The 12,099-nt window shown below is 42.2% G+C and overlaps 1 protein-coding gene across 2 annotated transcripts in view; it reads right to left on the bottom strand.

The window, feature by feature from the left end:
• PTGES3 (prostaglandin E synthase 3 (cytosolic)) overlaps positions 1 to 11,368 on the bottom strand; it is a 33,757-nt gene extending 22,389 nt beyond the window's left edge. For both annotated transcript variants that reach the window (XM_006859451.1, XM_006859452.1), the window contains exon 1: positions 11,220 to 11,368. In XM_006859451.1, the coding sequence (XP_006859513.1) occupies positions 11,220 to 11,221 (2 nt within the window). In that variant the 5' untranslated portion in view covers positions 11,222 to 11,368. The remainder of the gene's footprint in view (positions 1 to 11,219) is intronic.
• Between the last annotated feature and the right edge of the window lie 731 nt (positions 11,369 to 12,099).

Below are 12,099 nucleotides of genomic sequence, written 5' to 3' on the forward strand. Positions count from 1 at the left end.
AAATTTGATTAAGTGTAAATTGCTAACAGTTTGATGAACTTGACCTATACTTATGGATGTAGTAGCTCAAAATATCGACTGAGAGGGAAAGAGTCTTCACACCAAGGATCAAACCTATCACCTCTGTACAAAAGGTTGATAGGGATGGGCAACATAGACATTGGCTACCTAAAATGGGGGGTGGGGGGGCCTATAAAGACACAAAGTGGATGGCTTACAAGTGTTCGAGAGAGTTTAGCTTCATAGTGTGCAGGGAAAGGTAGAATCCCCACTGAATAGTTTTCATCTTGTCTAGATGGGTCTGGTGAAATAAGATATTATTCAATAGTGAGTAACTGTTATCATGACTACCTGCGATTATCACAACTGTAAAGGAAGAAGTTTTGTAAAAGGGGGAGCAGTTAATCTTACACAGTCCAGGAACAGAGGACGCTAGGACCATCCACGGAGAAGAGCATGAGTGGAATGTGGGACCCTATCCAGAGAAGCAGAGACGTCAGAGATGGAGACAGAGATGATGACATGAAGATGGAAAGAGAAAGGCTGTGTGCTAGTAGTGGCCAGGAGGCAGGCTTGCAGAATGTGCCCTTTAGTTGTTTAAATGATTATATATTCCTGAGTATTTTGTGTACATCAAAAACAAAAAAAAAACAGAGGGAATAGAAGCAAATACTGTTGAATGATGGTGCATGGAGGGAACTGTAATCACTGCAATGAAATACAGTATGATAGGGTGAGTGCAAAACTGATGGTTTTATGTAAACGATCACTCAATGCACAATAAAAGCCTTAAAAAAAAAAAAAAAAAAAAAAAGCAGGGGTAGATACGCTGACTGGGTGTTACTTCTTTCCAACTTCCTGAAACGAGAGCAAAGCCTCAATTAATAAAATACAAAATCAAACACATTTGATTTACAGATGACTCTCTCAAAAAGTATTTTTCAACCATTACCAATCTACTTTCCAACTAATAGAATCCAGGAAAAGTTTAATCTGCATTATATACCAGAACATGGATGGGACCAGTATGTGACGACCTCAACTGATCTGAAGTCTCAGTCAAGCACTCCATGCAGCCAAGTCATACAACTAAACATTTTGAGTTCAGATCATACATCATAGTTAGGCATGATAATAATTACTCACTATTGAACAGCATTAGTTGTAGTGCCAGAAACTTCCTTCCTTAGTCCTTAATAATAATATACTATAATAGTACACGGCCTCACTTATTTTATCCCAAATAATAATTCTCTTGTGAGTTTATTCTTCATGGGCCATGGTGATTTATGTCTGAATTAAAGATTATTTTGTGTTCTGAAAACAACAGGAATCGGAAGACTAGCCTTTTCTATTGTTAGCTGAATGGAGCCTGCATGTGTGCTCTATAGTTTTAAAAACTGTGGCCTTTGAGAAGCAAATTACCAGATCTGTCTTTTGAGGCATCTCGGGGTGGGTTTGAACTGTCAGTCATTCTGCCAGTAGTTGAGCACATAACCATCTGAACCACCCAGGAACTCCTAGAGCTTAATAATGATCATGTGTTAGGTTTAAGAATAAACATTTATCTACAAAGAGAAGCTATTTAAACCAGATTAGTAAATATTCTATACATTCCAAAGAAAAATGAAACATTAAAACCAAGAAAAAAATCGGCAAAAAAAGAATAGTATGAAGAAGTTGAAATGTACTCATTTCTAAAAGCAAGTTTGTCAACAAGTCTATCATTTCTAAAAGGGAATCAACAAACTGGTAAATTCATCTGTTTCTAGGAAATTTCAGTAAGGAGACATGAAAAAGATGCTAGAGAAAAGAAATACATCATCTCTATGTGTTTACAGACTGAGAGGCTTGTCTTTGCTAATCAGTTACCAAAAAGTTCTGCTTTTAAGTGTCAGAAACCAAACTTGCTCTCACTTTATTCAGAGATATGCTTTGCATTTTCAGATCTCCTATACATCAGCTGTACTATAATAGAAAACTTCCTGGAAATGTGCTCTGAATAAACATGTTATCCTGTGGCTCCCAAAGTTTGTGTGGGAGATGCACCTTCCATGCAGGAGACTGGGGTTTGATTTCAAGCCAATGTACCTCAGACACACTCACCATCCATGTCGGTGGAGGTTTGCATGTTACTATTATGATACTGATACTAACAACGTTTCTGATTCACAGTAATATGGCTAAGAAAGGCCAGGCAAAAAATTTCTAATAAATCAGCCAATGAAAACCCTATGAACAACAGTGCCAAACTGGTTGTGCATAGGGTTGCTGAGTCAGAGGTATACCTTATTGTTGCTGTTAAGTGCTGTTGAGTTGGTTCCAACTCATAGCAATCCTGTATAGGGCATCCAAGGAAAGGCTGCTGGTGAGTCTGAACTGATGACCTTGTGGTTCAAACAGAATTTGAGGTCCAGTGCTTACCCTACAACGCCATACCAGGACTCCCTACAACAAAGATACCTGAGACCAAATAAAACAGATGAAAATTATGGCACCTTAAACTTCAGAAGAAAGGTTAGAGGTGGATGGATTGCTAAGAGAAGCCAAGCAGGAACAGTACGAGAGAAGACTGACTGGTGAACAACTGGCCAGATGCAACTCCCCCATTTTGTGAACAGCTTTGGTAGTGGAGGGAAGCATGGCAGAGTAGATTTGTGTGGGTGACAGGAAGGTGGAATTTCTTCTTTCCCTCTACACTTCCCTGGTGACCAGAGGTTTGCCCACCTCTCAACCTCATGCACTCCCAGAGCAGTCCCAGCTCGCCAGTAGTTTGGAGCCTCGTAGTTTGAGAGTCATTCTAATGGGAGCTGGGGGCCAGCTGTGCTGCTCTGGTCTACCACTTTGGTACCTGGATTCAGGTGGGCTTGGCATCAGACCTACAAACCCTGCCGAGCCACCAGACCAGCATTTAACCTGTCACCATGCTCCCAGCTTCTCTGTGGTCCTTACTTAACAGATACTGAAAACAGCTCTTTCATGGGTTCTCACAAGCTACCCCCAGATTGAGTGCCCTGAACATAGGTAACACGGAGGCCAATAGAACTCCATATAGGGCCAAGAACTCTGCTGTCACATTCCTTCCACAACTACCTTATGCAAGAGCCCACCAAAGATTTCTCCCCTCCAGGTCAAACCAATGCACTAGTTTATAAAATATGACAACCTCACAAGAAGAAACAACAGAAGAAACAAGAGAGAATTACTCAAACAGCCATCAAGCTGATCCAGAAAACATTACGGCGAGGAATAAAAGGTAATGGAACTAACTGAAAAAGAATTCAAAAGAATGATATTTTGACACCTTCAACAGATTGACAGAAAGATCGAGGAAAGTAAGGAGAAAATAGAAAAAAACTTAAGAGAATTCAGGAAAAGGCTACAAGAAGAAATAGATAAAATCAATACAAATTCTGAAACTATATAAAACCTGCAATTAGAAATCCAGAAGATGGATACTAAGATTTCAGAAACGGACAATACACTGAAAGGGCAAAAGATAAGATTTGAAGCAATGGAATTAGTGAACTTGACAATAAATCTCTCCACACTAGTATACTATAAGAACAATCAGGAAAAAAAAAATCCATATAAAACCTAAGACACCATGAATAGGAACAACTTACAGATAATGGAATTCCAGAACAAGAGACAATAAAAAGCACAGAACAAAACTGTTGCAGTGCTGTAAGAAAACTTACCTAACATGATGCAAGATGGGAAGATAAGCACCTAAGAGCTGAATGAACACCAAACAGGATAGGTCCCAAAAGAAAATCACCAAGACATAACATAATCAACCTTAATCAAAGACAAAGAAAAAGTGCTCAGAGCAGCTCAGGAAAAATGAAAAGGTACTTACAAAGCAGAAACAAAAAGACCAAGCTCTAATTTCTCCACAGAAACCACGCCGACACGAAGACAACGGCAAAAAATAAAACAAACTCTGAAAGAAAAAAAACTGCAAGGAGGTTAAAGTAGATTTCAAGATGAAACAGATTGTTTTAGGCAGGGAAAAATACTAATAAATCACAGGATAACTTCAAAGAAAAATAATACACCTGAATATCAAAATAAAGAGGAAAATCAGAAACATTTAGCAAACATTAATAAAACAGAAATGAAAATGTTAAGAAAACCCACAAACAAAATGAACTCAGCATAGAAAATTATGTGTAACAATGAATCTAACAGCACCACAAAATAACACACAGGAAAATGACAAAAAATCAATTCATATAAATCAGAGAGAGCAGAAAGGGTAAGAAAACAGGATCCTTCATTATGCCACCTACCAAAGACATAAAAAGATGGAGACAGTCTAAATGCCCATCAATAGAAGAATGATTAAACAAACTTTGGTACAGACACACAATGAAATACTACAAAACACTGAAGAAAAATCAATCTGTGAAAACCTCATAACATGGTTGAACCTGAGGACATTACGCTGACAGAAATTAGTCAATCACAAAAGGACAAATAATATTGTATGAGAGCAATACTGTAAAAAGTTTTAAAAACATGTTATCATGGATGACAGGGCAGGTAATATACAACAAGAGGGAGGTCAGCAAGGAAAGATGAAGGTAGTGGGAGACACAGGGAGGCATGAGTTAAAAGTAAATACTGCTGGTACACTGAAGGGATCGCAACCATGTAACGAAGCAAAGTATATAATTTGTTGAATGCAGAACTGATGATCTGCTCTGTAAACCCTTCACTCAATTCTCAATAAAAAGTTGAAAAGTTAAAAGACAAAATAAAGGATACATTGTAAAAACAAAAATAAATAGCAAGAGAGTGGGAAAAAATCCTAACCTCCATGCCTGTGGTTATAATTCCTTGTGGAAATGGGTTGTCTCTTGTTATGTCAATGAAGCAGGATAATCTTTTAATTCCATTTTTCTACTTTTTTGAAGCTTCTCTATATCTCTTTTAGACAGATAAAAGACAAAACAAGCATATATATCAATACAAATGAGTATCTCCAAGGAACTGGAAGCTGAAGAGACAAAGACTTTCCCTCATAGTTGACAGAGAAAATAACCCTTCCCTTAGAGTTGGTGCTCTGAATTAGCACTTCTAGCTGCCTAAACTGTGAGAAAATAAATGTTTTTGTTAAAGCCATCCCACTGTGGCATTTTTTATAGCAGCACTCGATAATTCAGTTAGATTTTGGTACTAAAAGAGTGACGTACTACTCTAACAGATATCTAAAATTTTGGAATTGGGTAATTGGTAGAGACTGTTTCAAGAACATGCCCATATAGAGTTTCCAAGGACCGGCAGGTAGGTTTAACTGACAACCTTGTTTTAGCAGTTCCAGACTCCAAGCCTCTTGCAAGTAGATGTGTAACAGTAAGGAGTCTTGATGGAATTATGGATTAGGTATTGGGGGGGGTCACTAATGGAAAGACTGACAGCTTAAAAAAAACACAAAAAAAAGCTGTTCCACTGGCGAAAAGATGAGGCTGCCTGCTCCCGTAAGGGTTTTAGTCTAGGAAACCCTACAAAAAAAGAGTTGTGGTGTGGCACTGTGGGCTAATGCGTCAGACTGCAAAGTCATTTTGAGCTGTAAGGTCGGTGGTTCAAGCTCACCAGCTGCTCCTTGGAAACCCTATACAGGGTTCTGTATGGGTTGGAATCAACTTGATAGCACTTAACAACATATGCAGGAATTGGCAGAGTTTGACAGTAGAAGCCTAGATTGCCTTGAAGAGATGAGTCTGTTTGTATAATTATGGATGTGGGGCTGCCTCTAAGATGTGCTCAGTGTGGTGCTGTAAGATAAGCTATGGACTGCTAACTGTAAGGTCATCAGTTCAAATCTACCAGCCACGCCTCAGAAACTCTACATAGGGCATCTATGATCAGAAACCAAGTTGATAGCACTTAACAAAGCAGATGGGGGTAGGGTCATCACTCAGATTAGAATGAGGCCAGCTGCCTAAAGCTGAAGGAGCAGTCACCATACCAGAGGATTTGGAAGGTAGAATTGGGAGTCCAGGGCTGAGGGGCTGTGGCCAGCACCCAGAGTCTGGAAGGTGGGGTCACAACGCAGACAGCTTGAGAATATTCTTTTTCAAGCCTTGAAAGCTAATATAAATTGTCTGCTGGGTTTTGGACGTCCTTGATGCCAGTTTCTCCCATTTATAACGAAAGTATCTACCTTATACGAGGTCCCATCATTGTATGTAGGAAAACAGCTGTGGTGGGTAAGCAGATTTTGTGCACCTGACACAAAGAGAGGCTAAACGTTATGGACTAAATTGTCTCCCCAAGGTACATGTTGTAAACCCTAGCCTTTATGCCTGTGGTGGACTCCTGGTATGGCACTGTAAGCTCAGCACTGGACTGCAAACCCACAAGGTCAGCAGTTCAGTCTCACCAGCTGCTCCTTGGAAACCCTATACAGTATCACTGTCAGAAGCACCTAACAATATGCCTGTGGTTATAGTCTCATTTGGGAATGGGTGGTCTTTGTTACATTAATGAAGCAGAATCTGTGTAAGATGTGTTTTGAGTCTCTTGATAAGTGCTGTCTAGTAGGTCTGACTCGTAGCAACCCTGTACAGGGTTTTCCAGGAGCAGCTGGTAGGTTTGAACCGACACCACCTTGTGGTCCAGGACTCCAAGTCTCTCGTAAGAAACAAAAAGCACATTACAGCAAGCAGAAAGGGAAGATACACCAATCCAGATGAAGGCTGTCCAGGAGGAGAAATTCAGAAGCGACAAGGACCTTCCTCCAATGTCCAAAACCAAGGTCTTCCCTTAGAGATGGCAAACTTTCAGCTAAACTAAAGAGCCCTGGTGGTACAGTAGGTTAAGTGCTGGACTGCTAACTGCTGTGTTAAACCCACCTGAAGCTCCACAGGAGAAAACATGAGGTGCTCTTGGAAAGTTCTGATCTTGGAAACTCTGAGGACTCAACTGAGAAAATAGGGTAACAGATTGTTCTTTGGCTAAATAAAGAGATGAAAGCTGTTCTGAAAGATATTTGTTGTTGTTAAATACTGTCAGGAATCGATTCCGACTCATAGGAACTCTGTATAGGGTTTCCAAGGAGGCAGCTGGTGGTTTTCAACTGCTGACCTTGTGGTTTGCAGTCCAGTGCAAATCCTACAGCATTGCACCAGGAATCCCCCTCAAAAGTTAAGTGTTTTTTCCCAAACAACTCTGTGACCTTGCGTTCCCATTTTTGTGCACTCTTCTACACCCCCAAAGCAGGTAATACAAATATTTTTCATACAAATAAGACTCAAACAAGGTCAACTGTCTTTTATTGCCTCCATTACAGACAAATGTTAGTAACGTAGGACATAGCAACACTCCATTAGTGTATGTTAGCAAGTGGCACAGGTTTTTAATATAAGCAGTTATTACTGTAGTTGTTAAGTGCCATCGAGTTGGTTCCAATCCATAGCAACCCTGTGGGTTACCGAGGAGCAGCTGGTGAGCTTGAACTGCAGATCCTGCAGTTCAAAGCAATTTTGCAGTCCAGCTTATTAAGCCACAACACCACACCAGGATTCCAATTATAAGCAGTAACTTAGATTATATAATAAGTAAAACTGAACCCCAGGATCACCTGAGAAATCATTACCCGCTTTTTGTGACGTGGGAAAAAAAAATATATAGTTTCTGCCAGAAGTCCTAGGTTCCAATTCTACTGGTAACAGCTCCGTAGAATACTAATGATCACTGCATCAACTGATATTTTAAGAGTTAGTAGTAACAGTATGCTCTAAATAAAGACCCTGACAGAATCAGTTATCAGTAAAGCACGTATGTCTACACGTGGAAAGCAACTGTGGCACCAAAGTACATTAAAAAAAAAAAAAAAAAGGAATACATGATTGGGGAGGGCACATTACATATTTAAATAATTTGCATTTTATCAGAAAACAGAAAGTTCAAAGGTGTTCTGAAGAAGCAAGTCTCACTCTATCATTGCAAATTCATACAGCAAATAAAAAGTTTATTATTTATACTTTGGTTTTCCACAGTGAAAGACATTAGACACAATTCTCAATTAAGAACTCAAATAAAATGTTGAAAGTTCTTAAGAGCAAAGTTGAATATAAAAGTCTGGTTTTTTTTTTGTGGTCCTCTCCTCTAAAATGGGGCAATTCAAATCCTAAAATGGTATAGCTGCTATATTGTTTTTAAACAGAGAAGATATAATCTTCCACGAGAATTTTAATGTAGCATAGAATACTAGCTTACACTAAATTATTGGTCATGTCTAGTTCCTGTTACCTTCTAGTTAAAGTCTAACTGAGCATTAAAAAAAAACCACAAACGAAACCCAGTTGCCAGGTTACAACAGTTAGGAAATCAACACTGAATAAATGCCATCATGTCACTTCCATAACTTATCAATTAGGCATTTTAAACAGAAACTAATTGTGTACCATATGCTCATGACAATTTAAGATCAAATCTACAAAGTAATGGCAAACTAAGATTTTAACCAATGTTCAAGACAGTCCTTTTATGTTTCTAGATAACTCACCCACACCTTGGCAAGTATATGCTTATTAAGTGCCAATGAGTGGATTCCAACTCATAGTGACCCTGCACAGGGTTTCCGAGGAGCTGCCAATGGGTTTGAACTGCTGAACTTGCAGGTAGCACTTATCCTACAGCACCACACCAAGACAGGTTTCCTCAGGTATTACATGTGGGAGGCACGTGCTAAGATTCCAGCCTCTTTTAAGGTAGGAGAGATTGAGTGCTCCTTTGTAAGTCATTTGACAAAACTTGTGACTTAGGAGGTCTTTTAAAACTAGGTAATCATGAAATGTCTGAAAGATGTTTTCCAACTCAAACAACTGATCTAGAATATTCACTTTACAGATTCATTTGCTTTCTGGAATACTGACAGCTATATTTTCCATCTGAGTTTTATCCACCTACATGGTCTGATGTTTCCTATCTACTTATTTGACCTCCAAAGTGTTTTCATTTCACACCATTTTAAACATGTTATTTTTTGTGAAACCATTATTTACTTGGCTACCTTAAAAATCGGTATTGCTTTATCTGACAATCCCCCCCCACTCACAGATCTCCAAAGTATACAAGGCTTAACTTCTTACGGAGAGCAATGGAAAGATTTCAACAAATATGAAGTCTATAGCTCTCCATTTATAAACAACTTGAGTAGTTTAATACTTCCCTTTGTCCAATTGTTAAGTGCTGTCAAGTGGATTCCAACCTATAGCGACCCTGTACAGGGTTTCCGAGGAGCAGCTGGTGAGCTTGAACCATCGACCTTGCAGTTCAAACGCCTTTTTTAGTCTGGCGCATTAACCCACAGGGCCATACCAGGACTCCTGAGTGCAATAAGGATGTTCAAAAAGTCCACATTAAACTTAGCCTCTATCTTACTTGACTTTCCAGTTGACACATTTAAAATTGAGATTTAGAACAGAAAAGGAAAACCTGGTTTATTTATCTATTTAAATCTTCTATCAGATTTATCGTTCCTGTTAATGTGCAGTCGAGGTGGTTCTGACTCATAGTGAACCCATTGTTGTTAAGTGCTGTTTAGTCGATTCCAACCCATAGCGACCCTGTATAGGGTTTCCAAGGAGCAGCTGGTGAGCTTGAACCACAGACCTTGCAGTGCAAATGACTTTGCAGTCTGACGCATTAGCCTACAGGAGCTGAAAGTCTCATCTTTCCCCAGTGAAACATGGACCTTGTGATTCGTAGTCCAGTATTTATGTTTAGAGTCACCGTGCTCCCTTCTATCAGATATCATACCAGTTTTGTCTGTTGGGTGTGTGTGCGGGGCATGATGGTCTAAAATTGTAATATAGTCCCTTACAATACATGCTTTCTTCTTGAGGTTTGTTCTGTCTTTAACTGGTTATTGTGTATCTCTTACTTATTATCCGTTTAGATTTCTGCCCCAGCATACTCACCATCTGCCTCCTGGTGTGGCTCTGTAGGATAAATCACTGGACCTCAACCTCGATTTGAACCACGATGTCTGTGGTTCAAACCCACCAGCCGCTCCTCAGAAATACTGTACAGTGACATGAGTCAAAACTGACTAAATAGCACATTACAACAATATTCACCATCAAAATCACCGTGTTCTTGAGTAAAAGCTTAATATGCAACATTATTTTGTGCTAGATATTTCCCCTTATTTTCTAAAATAAACTTACAAAATTCTAATTTTTTCTCCCTACAAAAAGTTTGTTACTTTAAAAAAAAAAAAAGGAATAAAAATTATTCCCTTTCAATAGCTTGGTCTCCATACATGACTTCTGAGATGCAACTAGGGCTCAAACTATTATAAAACCCGTAGTTCTTACATGAGACTCACTTCAAAAATCCTTACTTTGTTCAAATCACCAAGCTTCACTTTTAGGGTAACCAAACTAAGATACGTTAAGAATCTGGACTCGCCTCTCTAAGACACAGATTTAAACAAGAAAGCAATTACAGAAAGATCTAATCCTGCCAATTGTGATGGGATGGAGACCTCATCTTAAGTTTAACACGAACAAATGTGCACAACTATCTTTCCGTTCGACACGTGCAAAACGACCTGCTCAAAGGGAATTGCTCTCGCTGCCTGGGACATGGCTGGTGTGGGAGGTGGCCGAGAAGGACCCAGACGCAGGCAATCAAGTCACCCAAGAGGGACGGAAGTTGCGGCGGCGTGGCCTCCCTTTGGTTGCCTAGCAGTGCCCGTCGCTCATGGCGGAGGGCCGCGTGGTGCTCTACCCACTACAGGTACACCTGGCCCACGGCCTGCTCCTGGCGTCAAAGGGCGGTCGAACCGGACTGCCCAAGACGCCCAGTGGCAATCCACGACGGTCCACACCTCCAGGGCGACCGCATGGCCAAAGGCTCCCAGATTAAGGCCTACAGCTAAGTTACCGCGAGTTATGGGTAACCCTGCCCGCCAAACGGAACAAAGTGCAATTTCCAGCACCGGCAAGCTGAGGGGCGGTTTAGAGGAGGGGAAAGAGGCCATGGAGAGGAAAAATGTCCTCCAGCCGCCAACGGTAACCGGAACAAGGATACTGGACCGCCCACCCCCCAGGCAGGAACGAGTGCCACCACGGAGGGAAGCAAGCGGCGGGGGCCGAAGATGGGGTGGGCGAGAGCACAGGGGGCGGCTTCCCGGCAGCCCCCAGCGCGGCCTCGGCCTCCCTCGGCGCCGACCTTCCTTCGGCGGGTGGCGCACTCACATTGTGAACGGGGCAGGGGAACGAGCGAGCGGGTGGGCGGGCCTCTCCGGCGGCAGCTGCTGGGGAATCGACTCCTCTCCGGTGGCGAATCCGGGTTTTTTTCCCCGGTCGCGGCCTCTTTTTACGTCCCTTTAGGCGACGGCGGCGGCAGCGGCGGCGGCGGCGGCGGCGGCGGCGGCGGGCTCGGCCTCAGTCCCCAGAATGCACCGCGCGGAGAGAGCGGCTCCTCGGGTCGGAAAGAGGAGGAAAGTGTAGGAAAAGGAGCGCGAGGGCAGAGAATGAACGTGCGTGCGTGCGAGCGAGGGGTGGTGAGGCCGGGCGGCGGCTGGTGACGCAGCAAAATACCCGGGTCCTGCCGCCGCGCGTGCGCAGTCTCTGTTTTCGGACTCCTACGCGGCTTTCTAGAGATATCTACGGAAAAGGCGGAGCCTCCCAGCTCCTTCGCGAGCCTTCCGAGCCACGGCCCCGCCCTCTGTCCTCTCCCGGTCCTGGACTCGTTCCCGCGTCTTCTCCCGCGCTCCCTTGCCTTAGAAAACCGTTGGCCGCCTAACCGCCTGGCCACGCGCTTTTGGCTATTTCCATGAGAACCAACTTCGTTGGCTGTGGGAGGAAGACTGAGGCGGAGGGACGCAAAGAGTTGGGAGGTGTGAGAAGTAAAATAGGTCTGATCACTCTTGAATAACTTGCCCAATGAGGAAACATTCCTCCGCCACGAGATGTGAAAGCCCTGTGCTGCTTTGCCTGTTAGTGGTGTTTGCGAAGAAGGGCTAACTTCTGAATCGAAAGCCTGGGTCCATCTCGCCACTCTTCTGAAGGCCATGTACAGGGGCAGCTGAAATTGAGGTCTTTGGGTGATGGGGAGCATTTACCATTTGGGGCA

The sequence above is a fragment of the Chrysochloris asiatica genome, unplaced genomic scaffold (assembly GCF_000296735.1).
Source record: "Chrysochloris asiatica unplaced genomic scaffold, ChrAsi1.0 scaffold00033, whole genome shotgun sequence".
NCBI lineage: Eukaryota > Metazoa > Chordata > Mammalia > Afrosoricida > Chrysochloridae > Chrysochloris > Chrysochloris asiatica.